Source organism: Heterocephalus glaber, unplaced genomic scaffold, assembly GCF_053883595.1.
Source record: "Heterocephalus glaber isolate CG9 unplaced genomic scaffold, H.glaber_assembly_v1.0 deba00001644, whole genome shotgun sequence".
Taxonomy (NCBI): Eukaryota; Metazoa; Chordata; class Mammalia; order Rodentia; family Bathyergidae; genus Heterocephalus; species Heterocephalus glaber.
Genome location: NW_028258397.1, coordinates 182192 through 199453, shown reverse-complemented (window position 1 = coordinate 199453; position 17262 = coordinate 182192). Strand labels below are relative to the sequence as shown.

The window sequence follows — 17262 nt, the reverse complement described above, 5'->3', positions numbered from 1 at the left end:
TTTCTAAAACGGGAGCCTCCTCGTGGTCAGGAGGATCCCAAGTTCAATCTGGTGGGACCCTGGCTCAAAATAATAAAAAGATGAGGCAGCTCTGCAGAGGCCCTAGGATTCTACTCCGGTACCGGTACATATGCAGGGTCAGCCCTGGGACATTGGGATTGTTTGCCAGCATGGGAGAGCCGAAGGTCTCGCTCTGGTGCTCAATGGTTTAGGCGACTGGTGTGGACCAGCAGTTTCCCCTTTTCTCCAGCTGGCCCACCCTGAACATCCACGTGGGGGGGTGGGGGTGTTAACCTCGCCAGTCTGAGACGCTCCCGGCCACTTGTCCCTGCAGGCGCTGTCTCGGGTAGTTCCGGAAGGCCCTCGGCCCCGAGGGGCCGCCCCGCTTGGGGGCGGGGCCTATCCCGGGGCCGGGCCTGGCGCCTGAGCGAGATTGGCAGGGTTGAGAGCGCGCCGCGGTAGTGAGGGAGGCGACACTAGGCTGGCTCCCCGGCTGAGAAAAGGTGAGACGACGCGCGGGCGGTGCTCAGTTCAAGGCCGGGTTTCGCGAGCGGGAAGGGGCACTGAGGCCGGGGCCTTGGGGCCGTCCGCGCCCTCACGTGGGTCGAGCCGCTCTTCACCCCCCAGACCGAGCGGGACCGGAAGTGGGGTGGATTGAGCCACCACCGGGCCGGGGCGCGGGCTCCCGTGTCACAGGGTCCGAGCTTGGAGTTGGCCACTTGGAGTCGGTCGGGGACCCTGCTTTCCACTTCCGCGCCTCGCGTGTCGCCGGACCGGGCGCCGAGGTGGGGAGCAACACGAGCAAACCCTGCCAGGCGGGAGCTCTGGGAAGTTTCCAGAGAGTCGCGGCGGTGCTGCGGATCGGATCCCAGCACAGGCACCTGAGGCTAGAGGATCGCCGCCAGTCGAGGCCAGCCTGGATGCATAGCGAGACCCTGTGCAAAAAAACACAAGAAAAAGCCCCAGCGTCGGAGGCCCGGGAGCGCTCCCCTCCCTGTGCTTGCTGATTGCAGGGCGAGCGCGGCGACGATGTGTGGGCGGACGTCCTGCCATCTGCCCAGGGACGCGCTGACCAGGGCCTGCGCCTACCGCGACCGCGGGGGCCGGCAGCGGCTCCCCGAGTGGAGGCAGCCCGAGAAGTACCGCCCCTCCTACAACCAGAGCCCGCAGAGCTGCAGCCCGGTGCTGCTGTCGCGCTTGCACCTGGAGAAGGTAACGGACACTCCCAGCGGCCCGTTGCCCCCGTGGGTCAGGGTACGCCCAGCCTCGGGATGACGTGTGTCCTGGTCCCTACTTGAGGGCCACCCTGAGCCCCGCGGAAAGAAGTTTTAACCTTGTTTGCTAAGTTGAGACGACTCCGTGTTCTTCGGCCATTTTAAGTGTAGTTCCTGTAACACCCTTAATGCGTGCCCAGTTTATGAGCCTTAAATTTGATTTGTTTTAAGACAACAGCTTTCACCTCACTTATCATCGGGATCATTTAAGTATCCTAAAAGAAAATTACCCCCAGCTGTGGTAGCACACGCCTGTCCTCCCAGCACTCTGGAGGCAGAGGCAGGAAGATCACCTTGAGTTGTAGGCCAGCCTGGGCTACAGAGCAAGACCCCATCTCAAAATAAACTTTTCTTTCTGTACCCCTTTACCAGACCAGCTGAAACACCAACTGAAAATTTTAGCTGGTGTGTCAGCACACACCTGTCATTCCAGCTACTCAGGAGGCTGAGGCAGGAGTATCACTAGTTCCATGCCCACCTGGACTACATTATTGAGTTTGAGGCCGGTTTGGACTACATAGCGAGACTGAGGCGCTGCTTCAGAAAACCAAAACAGGGAGAAAAGAAAAAGACAAGCTAATTAAAAACACTTGATATTTTTTAAGCACTGAAAAATTCTGTTCTTTTTGCTCGTGTTATCAGCCTTTTTATTTTGTCTTCTACTAAAACTAGAAAGACATGTATTTGATTTGGTTATCCGAAAATTTTTTTTCCTCTTTAGATACTGGGAATTAAATTTAGGGCCTTCACACTGAGGTATATCCTCAGCCCTTTTTTAAAATTTTGACACAGGATCTCTAAAATTGCTAAGTTGGCCAGGCTGGGCTCAAGGAAACTATCTTGCCTCAGCATCCCAGAATGCTGGTCACGTAGGTGTTCACCACCATACCTGGCTTGGTTTATCTGAAATTTAATTGTATTTATTGTGTTTACAGTATTTATCCTTGTAGTGTTGGAGTGTCTATTAATTTATAATAAAGTTTAAGTTCTTTTTCTTTCCTCCTGTTCCAGAAAGCAAAAGTTTCTCTATGTCTTAAATATTTTAAATGCTTTTGATAATGTTTTTCAAAGTCATGATTGGGCTGGGCATGGTGATGCACGCCTGTAATTCCAGCTCCTGGGAAGGCTGAGGCAGGAGGTCTCTCAAGACCCAGTTTGGCAACTTGGCAAGACCTTGTCCCCCAAAATAAAAAGGGCTTAGGATGTAGTTCAGTGTGGAAGCCCTGGGTTCCATCCCCAGTACTGCAAAAATAAATGATTTTTTAAAAATTTTGTTAAAAGATTGCTGTTGTTTCTTAATTTGATAACTATTTGATATTTTATTTTTCTCAAACTTGTAAATTTTAAGGCGAAATTAGAAGCATTTTAGCAGCTCATCCAAATTCTTAACGGCCAGCATTTGTGTATGGGTTGCAGCATTTGCATTTGAAACCACTGATTTGCAAATTACTTCCTCTTTCATTTATCTGCCCCGTTGCTGCCCACTGTTCCCCTCGGGAGTCCTTTGGGGGAGGAAAGATGACTAATATTGAGAAGTATTTTCAGTATTTTGGCTTCTCACACATTGTATTTGTTGCCCTCACGATTGGGTTTGGTTTAAATCGCTCAGGGAGCGCACTGAAGTCAGAGGTGACAACAGAACCAGTGAGGACCAGGTTTCTCAGCCTTGGCAGGCACTGTTGACCTTTTGGGGCCTGATAATTGTTAGATGTGGGGTGCTGTGCTGTACATTGTAGAATATTTAGCAGCCCCCCTGGCCTCTACTCCTTGGATACTAGGAGCACCTCCAAGTCGTAATCAGAAATGTTCCCTGGCATTGCCTGAAGTCTGTGTGATGGGAGGGGTGGGTCAGAGTTACCTGGTTTGGATGAGGTCAGAAGAGGGGCCCTCAGAATGGAGAGGGGAACCTCAACTTACCCTGAGGAGTGGGTTCTTGGGGTTTTGTTTTTGTTGTGTTTTGAGTCAAGGTCTCACTATGTAAGCCAGGATGGCCCAGAGGTCATGGCAATCCTTCTGCCTCAGCCTCTTCCAGTGCAAGGATCACAGGCATTGGCCAACACACCTGCCTCAACCCTTTGTGTAATTTTATCTCTTATTTTCTTTTATGCTGCTGGCAGGGACCCTTCGGCTTGGCAGGCATATTTGACTTTGGAAGGGAGAGGACTTAGTAAATCTCTGTTTTCACCCATTTCTCAAATATACAGGCAGTGTTTATAGTTCTTCAATTCCGTATTTGCATATTCACCTACTCTAAAATGTATTTGTAGCTCCAAATCTATACTAATGATGTTTTCACAGTCATGGGTAGACACAGAGCAGGGAGAAATTTGAGTAGCCTGATTATATTCACATTTCCAGGTGAATAGAGCCAGCTCTGTTTCCACTCTTTTTTTTTTTTTTTTTTTTTTGTAATTTTTATTTATTTAATTTTTTTGGTACCGGGGATCACACTCGGGTCCTTGCTGTTTCGGGACAGGCAGCAGAACCACTGAGCTAAATCCCCAGCCCTAAATTTCACAGGTTGGTTGGTTTATTTATTTATTTATTTGGTGCCAGGGATGGAACTTGGGTCCTTGCGCTTGCACAGCAGGCAGTGAAACCACTGAGCTAAATCCCTGGCCCTGTTTCCACTCTTAACACTGCAAACAAGTGGTGTCTCTTTTGTGGTCAATCTAGTGCTATGTTTATTACATTTCTGTGCTTTTTGTTTGTGATTTCACTGTTTGAAAAGACTCCCAAGCCTACCTAGTGGTGGATGCCTGTTAATCCCAGCACTCTGTGAGGCTGAGGCAAGAGGATCGCAACTTTAGCCTGGCCTGGGAAATTTAGCAACTTAGTAAGACCCTGTCTCAAAATAAATAAGAATGGTGGCCGGGGATTTAGTGCAATGGTTTCGCCACCTGCTGCACAAGCACAAGGACCTGAGTTCAATCCCCAGTACAAAAAAAAAAGAATGGACTGGATATTTAATTCAAGGCAAAGGTCCTGTGTTAAATCCCTAGTACCAGGTGGGAAAGGGACCCCCAAGCATAGTGCTAAAGTGCTGGCTAGTGTCCGTAGCCATGAGGGACCTGGAAGATGCCTTGAGAGGGAGAATATTAACTAGGTGAGCTTCTTTCAGGCCGAGGTATGTGGTCTTGTTAAATGTAAAGTAAATGAATCAGTGATACAGATCAAAGAAGGTGTCTTTAAGCCAAGCAAACAAAAAACAAGTTATGTATTGACTAGTTCTTTGTTTGGTTTTTGGTGTTATTTTTGTTTTATTTTGAGTTTGTTTTTGAGACAAGGCCTCACTCTTCCAGATTATCGTGGAACTTACCATCCTCTTGCCTCAGCTTCCTGATTCTGATTACAAGTGTGTACCCTCATCCCTGGTAATCTCTTCATTCAGACAAACTAGGCAGAGTAAACCGCCTTGTCCAGTGGGAAAGGTATGAACGATCCTGGGGGTCAGCTTGTAAGTAGACCCTCCTAAAAGTAGCATTCTCTGGCCTGCTATTAACTCTTCTACACAAAGCTATGAGTGCTTTGTTCAGTGCTGGGATGGAACCCAGTGCTCTGAACATCTAGGTAAGCATGCCACCGCTGAGGTACATTCTTATATTCCCTTTTTAAAATTTTTGAGACAAGGTCTTGCCAAGTTGCCCACGATGGCCTCAAACTTGCTATCTTCTTGCCTCAGCCTCCCACTAGCCAGGATTGCAGGCCTGTGTCACCTACATGGGTGTTGAAAGCTGAGGCCACATGAAGTCTGTCTGTCCCAAAAGCACGGATTAAAAGTATACAGGAACTTCAACTCTTTGTGTTCCCTCCCTGTCCAGGAGAATGTCCTAACATCCCAGTACACAGGATTGCTAAAGAATTCAAGTCATCTGTATCATGTAAACCATGACATTTGTTTTTCTTTTCCTGTTTTTTGTTTTTTTTTGGTACTGGGGATCAAACTTGGGACCTTGTGCTTTCGAAGCAGACGCCAGAACCACTGAGCTAAATCCCGAGTCCTACAATTGTTTTTAAGTAGACTTCTTTTGAAAAATTGTGTGCAGTTTGTCTTTTCATACTAATAGTAATGTGATGCATGTGTCTGTTTGGTTTTTCAGACTTCATTGTATCTCACTGGTCAATCTTAACCTTTTTCTGTGACAGGATGCAGACTCATCAGAGCGGATCATTGCTCCTATGCGATGGGGCCTGGTCCCCTCTTGGTTCAAAGAAGGTGACCCTTCCAAGCTGCAGTTCAACACCATCAACTGTCGCAGTGATACCATCCTGGAGAAACGGTCATTCAAGGTAGGTTGCCGGTCTAGGGAGAAGGCACATGCTCTGGTTGTTTTTTTGGTACCAGGTATCAAACTCAGGCAGGACCTTGCACTTGTGAGGCAGGCACAGCACCACTGAGCTAAATCCTCGACCCTTGTTTCATTTTGGTTTTTGCGGTACTGAGGATTGAATGCAAGGCCTTCACTGAGCTATATCTCCATCCTTTTATAATTTTCAGTTTGAGACAGGGTCTTGCTAAGTTGCCCAGCCTGGGGTCTAACTTGTAATTCTCCTGCTTCAGCCTCCCAGAGTGGTGGGATTACAGGGATTACAGGCATGCGTCACTACTACCAGTGCTAACATAGTGATTTAACTCAAAACGGTTCTCTCCTGTTGTATGGATATACTTGTAAGCAGATGATAGCTGGGGATGGATGTCCATATGCCATCTAGGCTGGGAGGGTTAGGGCTAGAATAACTGGAAGCCTTTCCCATGCCTAGCTCGAGGGTATGGGGTCAGCAGGCTCTGACACGGCAGCTCACGCATGGAGCTCATGACCCAAGAAGGCAGGATGGGTGCTGTGGACCCTCCCAGGGCAGGGTGGGAGGGAACATTGTGGGGTATGGATACTGGGAAGTGTGCATGGTTAAATGGGGGCCAACGCTGGACACCAGCTACCAAGTGTACCTGCTTATTAGAAAAGAGCCACTTGCTTTTATGTACTTTATATCTTTTCAATATCTGTGTAATTGAATGGTGACTGTACACACAAGGAAGCCAGGTTCAGTGGCTCAGACCTACAATACCAGCTGCTTGGGAGGCTGAGGCAAGAGGATTACCAAGTTTGAGCCCAGCCTGGGCAACTTTGCAAGACCCTGTCTCAGAATAAAAAGGACTAGAGGATAGTTCAGTGGTAGAGCACCTGCCTAGCATGTGTTAGGCCTAGGTTGCATCCGCACTACTGCAAAGAAAACAAAAAAAGTGAGATACAGAGAACTCTCTGTAAGTAACTCCTGGGTCACACCATGACTGAGATTTTAACTCAGTTACCTTAATGCCATCGCTGAAACACGAATGTGTCACTAAGGCCATACCTTGCCTCTCTTTTCTTTCAGGTGCCTCTAGGAAAGGGGAGACGCTGTGTTATCTTAGCAGATGGATTCTATGAGTGGCAGCGATGTCACGGAACAAACCAGAGACAGGCGTACTTCATCTATTTCCCCCAGATCAAGACGGAACAGGTATCTGGAGCTGAGCGCACAGTATACCTGTGGGAAGGACAGCGGGCCAAATCATGCTGTGTACCACATGACGATGTTTCCATCAGTGATGCACCGTGTATATTACAGTTCTGTGCCGTGTAGCCTGGTGTGTAGCAGGCTCTACTGTCTATACCCTGTGGTGCTCACACAGCGCTGAAATCACCTAGGATACATTTCCCAGAAGGGCCCAGCAGTGATGCTTGCAGTGATCCAAAGTAGGACATTTTTTTCTTCCCTCATAGAGGTGGTTTTGTTTTTGTTTGGGGTGGGGGTTTTTTTGTTTTGTTTTGTTTTGGTACCAGGGATCGAACTCAGGTCCTTGCGCTTGCACAGCAGGTGGTGAAACCACTGAGCTAAATCCCTGGCCCATTGTTTTTATTTTTTTGAGACAGGGTCTCACTATGTAGTTCAGGCTGGCCTTGAACTCACTGTAGCGAAGGCTGGTGTGGAACTCATGGTGATCCTCTTGCTTCAGCCTCCCCAGTACTGCAATAACAGGTGTGTGGCACCACACCCTGTATGTTGTTTTTTTTTCAGGCAACAGCTTCACTGAGATACAGAAAATAGGATGTATTGTTTTAAGTTTAAACCATTTATTATAGTAAAAGACACATTGCCATGAACTCCCCTCAAAATACTTCCCCCTACTTCCAACACTTCCTAAAGCAGTTTTCAAAGTCCTCTTTTTTGAGTGTCTAGTCACATTGCTGTGGCTGCCTTAATAACCTGAATCAATTCAAATCATTTACCTTTCAGGATCATTTTGACTTTGGGGAAGAGCTAGAAATTTCACAGTGCCAGATCCAGTGGATAAGGTGGATGAGGACTCTGTCACGTTTTTACAAATATGCCTTTTCATTGGATGGCACTGGGCAGCAGCATTGACTGTATTTTTGATCATCCCCAAAGCTAATGGTGAACCTACTATGTAGCCCACCATAGCCTCAAACTTGTGAATCTCCTGCCTCAGGCTCCTCAGGCCTGGTATTGCAAGTGTGCACTATGCCCGGCTAACACTTGAAATAAATAAATCAATCTATCTTCCTTCCTTCCTTCCCTCCCTCCCTCCCTCCTTCCTTCCCTCCTTCCCTCCCTCCCTTCCCTGGGATCAAACTCAGGACCTTGTACTTGCAAGGCAGCGGCACCACTGAGCTAAATCCCTGGCCCTCTTTCCTTCCTTCCTTCCTTCCTTCCTTCCTGGCCCTCTTTCCTTCCTTCCTTCCTTCTTTCTTTCTTTCTTCCTTCCTTCCTTTCCTTCCTTTCCTTCCTTTCCTTCCTTTCCTTTCTTTCCTTTCCTTTCCTTTCCTTCATTCCAGCACTGGAAACTGAACTCTCAGGACCTTTGCACATGTAGCATTCCCATCCCACCACACACACACACACCCACCCCTAAATTACCCAAGCTAGGCTCAAACATGGATCCTCCAGGCTCCCAGAATGCTGGGATTACAGGTATGTGCCAGCAAACCCAGTTGTTATTTTGGTTATGGTTTTTGGGATTTTTTTCTTTTTCTTTTTATAAGAGCTGAGGACCAAACTCGCAGCCTGGCACTTGGTGCACCACTCCCCGTGATTCTAATTATATAAGTGCTAAGTGTTTTGATATTGCCCTGCAGTTCTCAGATCTCTCTTCTGTATTTTCTTCCTGGGGTTCAGTCCGGGTAGTTTTCATTGACCTTAGTTCAGTGTGTTTTGTTTTGTTTTGTCTTGTTCTATTTTAGTAGTAAAAATTGAATGTAGGACCTTTGTAATGAGCTACATCTCTGGCCCTTATTTTTTTATTTTTTTTGGTACCAGGGATCAAACTCGGGTCCTTGCACTTGCAGGGCAGGCAGTGGAACCACTGAGCTAAATCCCCGGCCCTATTTTTTTATTTTCGAGACAAGGTCTTTTACCTAGAGTGGGCTCGAACTTTCAATCCTCCTGCCTCAGCCTCCCAGCACACTGGGATCACAAGCATTCGCTACCACACCCAGCTTTGATATTATTTGATTGTTGTCAGACATGACATGTAAGACAGAAACTGAGATAAATAATACTTACTTCTGGGAATTCGTCTATGAGTTCAGTCTCACTGAGTGGGCCTGACTTGGGCTTTGGCTGAAATCGTGCTTCCGCTTCTTTGGTGGTGTGCTTTGTCAAAGGTAACTGCAGAAGGCTGTTGCCATAGTCCTGCTGCAGCTGTGGACCCCCTGGGAGCCTGGCCTTGGAAAGGTCTCCTCCACTCTCTCTCTGCCCGCATGTCACTTGGTGCTCGCTGAGCTGCAGACGACAGTGGTTCTTTGTCATGGTTCGATCCTAGGCAGACCTGGGTCGCAGGCCATCCGTCTCTGGCTTTCTCGGTCCCCTTGCTCCTTTCCCTGAGTAAGTCTTGCCTGCTCCCCGGATACCCGGGGTCACCACTGTGCTGGGCAGCATGTTCCTCAGTACATCCTCCTACAGAGGAGCCCCACTCTTTGGCCTCCCTCTGGCACATTGGGAAGCCTGTGGCAGCGGCCTACAAGTGTCTGTGCTCTGCTTGCTTGCTTTCCTCGCTTTCCTCTCTTTCCTTTCTTGCCTTACGCTTTTTTTTTTTTTTTTTTTTTTGGTTCTGGGGATCGAACTCGGGACCTTGTGCTTGAGAGGCAGGCGCCGGAACCACTGAGCTAAATCCCTGGCCCTTTCCTTTCTTTACCGAGGATCGAACTCAAGACCTTGCACTTGCCAGGCAGGTGTAGTGCCACTAAGCTATATCCCTGGCCCTCTGTGCTCTGTTCTTAAAAGTGGACATAATTACCTCTGAATCTTTCTGCTGTGTGAAGGCCCCATCTTCTGCCTTTTGCCACCATCAGCTGGCATCTTGTGTTCCAGCTCCCCTCCAGGGCCCCATCTTTCCTTACCGTTTAGGCTTACTTGTTGCCCAGCAACTTCAGCTCTCTGATAAGTTTGAGAAAACCCATGATTCTGTAAATTCTATAGCTTTTTTCCTTATCATTAAGATGAGAGGGACACTCTTCACAGCTGTCTGTATTGTAAGTCTTAAACAGAATCTTGCCTAGTAAGTAGGAGTTGCGTGATGAGAGGGAAGGGTGTAGGGACATTTGGGCAGAGGGCGCCAGGTCTCGTAGGTCCTTGGGTTACGGCAGCTGGACGGTACAGATTAACATCGTGGGACTCAGTGGCGCACACTCACCTGGTGTGAACAAACACCCAGCCAAACGTGCGTGCCAGCTGCAGTGGCCTGCATGCTGAGCGGCGGGAGTTTTATGCCACCAAGCCTCTTTTCCTCGCTGGCAGTGGGTTGGGGGATTAATAGTGATGGGCAGAGTCAGCACACTATGGAGTGTGGAGCAGTGCCCAGGATGTGCATAGACCTCACCTGCCCACTTCGCTTGCAGCCAGGCAGCGGTGAGGCTGCAGGCAGTGCTGAGGATTGGGAGAGCATCTGGGACAACTGGAGGCCGCTGACAATGGCAGGGATCTTTGACTGCTGGGAGCCGCCCGAAGGAGGAGACCTGCTGTATTCCTACACCATCATCACCGTGGATTCCTGCAAAAGCTTGCATGACGTCCACCACAGGCAAGCTTTTCTGTCTCCAGTGCTGGGGATTGAACCTGGAAGTGCTGAGTCACAACCCCAGCCAGTGTTTCCTCACTTTACTTTGAGACAAGTTCTCGGTAAGTTGCCCAGACTGGCTTCAAGTTCATAATCCTCCTGCTTCAGCCTCCCAGGTGGCTTAGCATTATAGGTGTGCATCACCATGCTTGGCTAAAGTCACACTTAGTGTCCCTGGATCCAAAAAGATGCAGATGAGAGTCTGTCCTCTGTGCTCTTGGACAGGTAGCTTTAAAGAAACTAGCCAGAGGTGGTGACGCACACCTATGATCCCAGCACTCCAGAGGCTGAGGAAGGAGGATCATTACAAGTTCAAGGCCAGCCTGAGCTGCATAGCAAGACCCTGTCTCAAAAAAGAAAAGAAACTAAGCTGTTTTATAAATAGTTAGAATCAGTTTGGTGATTATATGATACATGACATGCATTTTTAAAAGTCACACTGCAGATGAGCTCAGTGGTGCTGCACCTGCCTTGCAAGCATAAGGTCCTGAGTTCAATCCCCATTACCCCCCCAAAAAATCACTACAAAATTGTGGAATAAAAATCACATAAAATCTATCAGGATTTCAAAGATTTTAAAATAATTTTAGGGCCTGGAATTGTGACTCAGTCATAGAGCATGTGTTTAGTATTCATGAAGATCTGGGTTCAAAAAATTTATATATACCCAGGCGTGGTGGCACGTATCTGTCATCCCAGCACTTGCAAGGTTGAGGCAAGAGGACTGCTATGAGTTCAAAGCCAGCCTGGGCTACACTGAGACCCTGTCTCAAAAACTAAAACAAGAGTTGAACATTTGATCCAGTTACTAGCTTCCTCCATTTAATTTCTACATCATGACTGGAAATGTTTTTATTTATTTTGTATGTGTAGTGCTGGGATCCAACCACTTGGGTGCTTTTTTTTCCCTCTGTCCTGGATGTACTGAGGGTAGCTCAGGCCTGGCACATGCTAGGCAGGCACTTTGGTACTGCGGTGGGTCTTGGCCCCAGCCCTGGGAATTCCTGTGGGCTGTTTCTGTCTGTGCTGCAGCTTCTCCTGACAGCAGAAAGCACTGTCCCACAACTACTTGCACTAAAAGAAGCCAATTCTGTAGTGTTTAAGGTCTTTATATAAAATAGTGCTTTCTCTTTGTAAGAAAACGGTTTTAGCTTTTTTTTTTTTTTTTTTTTAAAGAATCTTTCCATTGCTTCTGCTCCTTCAGGCCTGGTCACCTCAGCTTCGCAGGGCTTCTTGAAGCAGCTCCAGCCATGGATGTTTCTTTTATTTTTGCAGTGTTATCACTGCTATGGATTCCTTTATATCTGTTGCTCGGGAGATAATCACATGATCTAGGTTTTCTTTCAAGATGCTTTATTATTTCAAGCTTCTCTGTGTTTAAAATGTTTCCATTTGAACATACACCAGGAAGTTCCCAGGTGCTAAGGGGTAGCACTCAGCCTGGGACCTTCCTGGCGTGCAAGCGCAGGCAGCCTGGTTCTGAGGCCGTGTGTGTCTCTCAAGTCCCTCCCAGGCTCTCAGCTGGGGCCCTTCCTATGCTCACCTCGGTTCACATGCGTGAAATGGAGCAGAAGCACATGCAGAATTTGCATTTTGCTCTGCCTGCTCCCCAACACATCAATCACACTGAACAGATCTGCAGTTTAAAAGAAAGCACTGGCAGAACAGACTGTACCTGTGTGATGCCTTTACGGTTACCGCCAGCTCCGAGCACACGCCTACGTGAGGTTTTGCTGTTCTCTTGTAAAGAATGTAACGCTGCACCTACTAGGATCACCTGCTTAGCCTGGTCCTGAGCTATATCTGTGAAACTACACTGTCCTGTGGTGTAGTTGTTTTGTTTACTCTCCACCTGCCACCTTTTTAAAAACAATTTTGAGCCAGAGCCTCTAGCTTCCCAGGCTGGGCTTTAATTTGTGATCCTCCTGCCTCAGCCTCCCAGAATGCTATAACATTATTTCATATGTTGTTAAGAAAGGTAAAGCACTTTTGGCTGGGTGTGGTGGCCCACACCTATAAGCCCAGCACTTGGGAGGCCAGCCTAAACTACATACCAAGACCCTGTCTCAAAACAAAAAAGCACTGCTAGTTATTGCCAAGTAATGTATAATAAAATGCGAAGATGCTATTTATCATAAAATGCATCCAAAGGATTTCCTTTCCTTTGAGACTGGGTCTTGGCCTGTGCCCAAGCTGGCCTTGAACTCCTGAGCTCAGACAATCCTGCGTCAGCCTCCCAAGTGCCCAGCTAGCCCTTTCTTACTGTACGCTTTCACAGGTGGTGAGGCCGGAAGCAATGGTTGATAGACAGTTTTCCGGGATCTGTTGTCCCTTCATTCTAGGCTGGGGACTGTAGAAAGCCCACTCATTTGTTAGCATGGGTGCTGGTGTGGCCCTGCTCACTGTCTCTCTGAAGCACAGAGGAGACACAGTCCCGGGCGCTGCCCTTGCGGCGACTGCTGTCAGCTGGCTCAAGTCTGTGTGTCTCCTTCCCCTCACTGTACCGACATCCCATCCCGCAGGATGCCTGCCATTCTGGACGGTGAGGAGGCCGTGTCCAGGTGGCTGGACTTCGGGGACGTCCCCATGCAGGAGGCGCTGAAGCTGATCCGCCCCACAGAGAACATCACCTTCCACCCCGTCTCCCGTCGTCAACAACTCGAGGAACAACACCCCTGAGTGTCTGACTCCCCTCCACTTGGTGGTCAGAAAGGTACGGGCCCGTCATGTCTCCCAGGCTATGGCCTTTCCTAGTCATGGCTTTAACCCCTAGAAGCTCTCACTCTCCCTGGTCATCTCCAAAAGAGCTCACTTCCCTATAACCCCAACACTCTGGAGGCTGAGGCAGGAGGATCCCTGCGAGTGCGAGGCCACCGTGGACTATGTAGCAAGGCCCTGCCTCAGAAAATCCCCACAGTCACAAAAAGAAGTTGCTTTGGAACTGGGTACAGGGCTGCACACCTGCAATCCCAGCTACCCGAGAGGCTGAGGCAGGAGGCTCACAAGTTCAAGCCCTGCCTGGGCAATTCAGTGACGGAGAGCCCTATCTCAAAATTTTAAAAGGACAGAGTTCAGTTCCCAGTACTGCCCCCCCCAAAAAAAGAAAAAGGAAGAAGGGAAACAAAAGGAGGCATTCTTGTGAACCTGATAAATGAGGTTCTCTTGAGGGTAACTGAAGAAGAAATAAAAGCCCTCGGCCCACTGGCTTCTGCTGTCTCTTCCATACCTGCTTCTGCGGCCACAAGGTGGAAAAGCCCCTGTCCACCTCCTCAGAAGCACCTGTGCCATCTCAGACTTCATAGGACCCAGGCTGTGGGGAGGGAAGGTGGCAGGGCGGAAGGCCCGCAGTGGGGAGGGACTTCTACGCTTAACATCAGCCCCATAGAGCTGGGTGTGGTGGCACAGGCCTGTCACCCTAGCCATCAGGCTGAGGCAGGAGGATCCCCAGTTTGAGGCCAGCCTGGACTACACAGTGAGACCCTATCTCAAAAAGCAAATAAAAAAGCAGACCCCAGTGACATTCAGGGGGACGGAGCCGAGCTGTGTAGAGAGACCTGCGGAGCTCATGCTCAGAGCAGTGGTGCGACGGAGACCACAAGGGCTGCTGCCCTGTCCCGTTTCTCTTACAGTTGCTTTCCCCTTACTCATGATCACAGTTGTCTTTTTTCTTTTGTCTCAGTTCTCTGCAAACTCCTGCCACCCTGACACTTTTTCCTCTAAAAATGGACCTGTGTTCATTTTGCATCAGACACTGCCCAGTTTCTGCATGGACCTTACCCTGCGAAGGCACGTTGTGCTAATTCAGAACCTTTGTGCTCAGGGCTGAATCATTTCTCCGTTCTCTGCTGTGCTTGGAGCGGCCTCCAGTGCCTTGCGCCCCTTCCGGCTCCTGGCTGAGTCAGCCCCTCCCAGAAGCTGGAGCTGGGTGCTGTGAACTTTTCTCTCTCTTAGGAACCCAAGGTTAGCGGCAGCAGCCAGAAGATGATGCAGTGGCTGGCCACAAAGTCACCCAAAAAGGAAGACCAAGAGACACCCCTAAAGGATGAGACCAACACACCCCAGTGGTCCAGCCAGTTCCTGCAGAAGAGCCCGCTGCCCGCCAAGAGAGGTGGTGCGGGCCTCCTGGTTCGATGGCTGAAGCAGGAGGAAGAGGAGGCGCCCGCGGCCAAGCGGCCTCACAGTCAGTAGCCGGCCCCGGCCCTGGACACTTCAGGGGTGTGTTCGCGTGGGAGGCGGCAGCACAGGCTAGATGACAGTTGCGGCTCACCAGGAAAGCAGCCACTTTGGCCTTGAGCGGCAGCTGTGGGCAGCGGGAAGAGGGGCTGCCTGCTGCCTGTGCCTGAGGGGCCGGAGCCCTCAGCCTACCCTGCTGCTCCCACAGGGCTGTTGCCTGCACAGCCGAGGGAGCAAGCCCAACATGTGGGCTTGGCTTGACTTTGGTTTCCCTTGAAGTGTAAAAATGTTATTTTTCAGAAATGTCAAGACAATCACGTAAGAAAGGGAAAATGTGATCCTCCACTTGTCCTAGAAATAAATAAGGAAGGCATAAAGTTGCTTTTTTAATTATGGAAGTTGGAAGTTTAGCATCAGCATCCAAAGTAAACAACAACAGACATTTACCGTGCAGTTTGGATTAGTTTGATTGGGGTTTCCCAGAGGGGGTAAGAATATTTCTTCTGTCAGTTCCCATCACCAAAACAGTAAAAAGCAGCAAAAAGTAAACCAAGCGGTGGCTGAGACCTGGGAGGATGCCACCTGTAGTGTGTCTAGGCCACGTGGGGCGGCCCTTGCTGGGGACATGCACTGCCCTTCCCTGCAGCAGAAGTCAGGCTTCTCTGTTCCCCTCAGGAATTGCTTTCCTTATTTATCTTCTTTTTACTTCTTGGGGCTTGCAGAAGAGCACCCCTTATTATGTAGCACAAAGTATATACCGTCACAATCTCATTTGTTATTCCTTTTACTAAAATAGTTCAAATCAGTGTTTTTAACCACACTATCAGAAAGCTCTGTTTCTCTGCACAAATTGAAGCGGTGTGCCAAAAGGCCAGAGCGGGCAGGAGGGGTGGCTGCACCACTGTCATCTGCAGACGAGTGTCACTGCCCGTCCAGGACCCAGACCAGATGTTCCAGTCTGTTCCTAGAAAGCAGCACAGATACTGTGCACCCCACCCCCACCCCACTATGAGAAATAGGCACCTCCGCCATTCTGCAGCCATACATTGATAGGAATTTGTTTCTTTAAACAAAAATCAGTAGTAATGTATTTTCTTCCTCAACAGGTTTCAAGGGGGAAAAAAAAGGTCACTTTTTTCTTTCTCTGGTGTGTACCTAATAATTTTTGGATAAAAATGTCCCACTCTGGGCCAGGGATTTAGCTCAGTGGTTTCGCCGCCTGCTGCACAAGCGCAAGAACCTGAGTTCAATCCCTCATACCCAAAAAAAAAAAAAAAAAAAAGTCCCACTCTAAAAACATATGCTGTACAGATTCTGACTCCAGGATAGACCAAGCCACCGGCCTTGCCTGGGCTGGAAGGAGAACTCTGTCACAATGGGAACAATAGAAACTGAAGCCCTGCAAGTGAACTGCCCTTTGGGTTCCAAGGCCAGGAGTCAGCAGCAAGTCAGCACTGGGAATGAAGGGGCCTCTGAAAAGCCACCCCCACCCCAGCCGTCGGGAAGACTTTCCTAGAAAGGAAGGCATCACCCCGAGTTGCAGACCCCTAGGATCCGTACAGTGGACAACCCTATTGGGCCGTGGCTTTGTAACTGCCACCTACACCCAGGCTCACAGAGTGGCTGCTGGCTTGTACCAGCGAGTATGTTCGAGGTGTAACTATCACAGACATGCTGTCCTTGAATGTCATCCCAAGGTGGTGTTGGCTCTGTGGCAAGCAGGAGGGGTCTCAAGGGAAAGCTCCCTGGCCCCTCAGGGATGGCTATGCCCCTCTGGGCTATTTTCCAAGCCCATTTGCAGGTCTTGGGAACCTTACTGCTGTGGCCAAGCCATCCTGATCCAAACGACTCCCATGGGCTCCCAGGGCTGGATTCCCACCCAGTGTGGACCCACGGCCCTGTAGGGGCTGCTAAGCATGGCCAGTCTGGCTGCCCACTTGGGCAGGCAACACCCAGTACCATGGCCAGCAGACGGGGATCTCACACCTAACAGCAGCTCCCTGACAGTCCCTGAGGTACACCTGGGCACACAGCCCAAGGCTTTCCCAAGAGTGTACAACCCAAGGCATGATGGCAAACACAATACAACCCCTCAGGAGAGGCAGGGAAGCCTCCCATCCACCCTCACATGGTTCTGTCCTTCACCTTGGCTGACATGAAGACCATGTTTTTGGGCTCTTCAGCTCTTGCTACACGAAGCTAAGTACCTTTGGGAGAGGGCAGCCAGTGGTGTGGGGACTGAACAGCAGTGAGTGGGTACCAGGGCTGCTACAATGGTGTGAACGGTGTCACCAAGGTGGCGTGTCCCTCTCCCAGGTCCGGGAGTCTCACCTGGAAGGTGCCACAGCATCACCTACCCCTCTGGGCCTGTCTTCCTGTCTCCTCCCTCTGGTTTACAGCTCCCAAGCTGGGAAAGAGGCCAGAGGCCAGGAGCAGGGCCAAAAGGAACCTCGGGGACCTCACTTAGCCACCAGAGGCTGAGTAGCATGCTGAAGGTCACACAGCAAACTAAAGCCGGAGCCAGCTCAGGCTTCTCCCTTCCGCGGAGAACAGAACTCAGTGTGGGTGGCCTTGCAGCTGTCCTTTGGTTTGGGGTGCAGTCAGCCCTGGGGAGGCCACTTGACCCCTGACCCAGCCATGGCCCAGCTCTGCCTGACCAGAGACAGAGATGGTACAGAGTGTTGGAAATGTCGAGGT

At 49.5% G+C, this 17262-nt stretch overlaps 1 protein-coding gene across 1 annotated transcript; it reads left to right on the top strand.

Annotated features, from left to right (window-relative positions):
* Nucleotides 1-338: 338 nt before the first annotated feature.
* LOC101699348 (5-hydroxymethylcytosine binding, ES cell specific) lies at nt 339-15758 on the top strand. The gene is given in 7 exon segments (XM_087196929.1): nt 339-1212; nt 5421-5564; nt 6651-6776; nt 10175-10356; nt 12915-13037; nt 13039-13105; nt 14344-15758. Coding segments are annotated over 7 exon segments (1062 nt in total). The 5' UTR covers nt 339-1029; the 3' UTR covers nt 14581-15758.
* The last annotated feature ends 1504 nt before the right edge of the window (nt 15759-17262 follow it).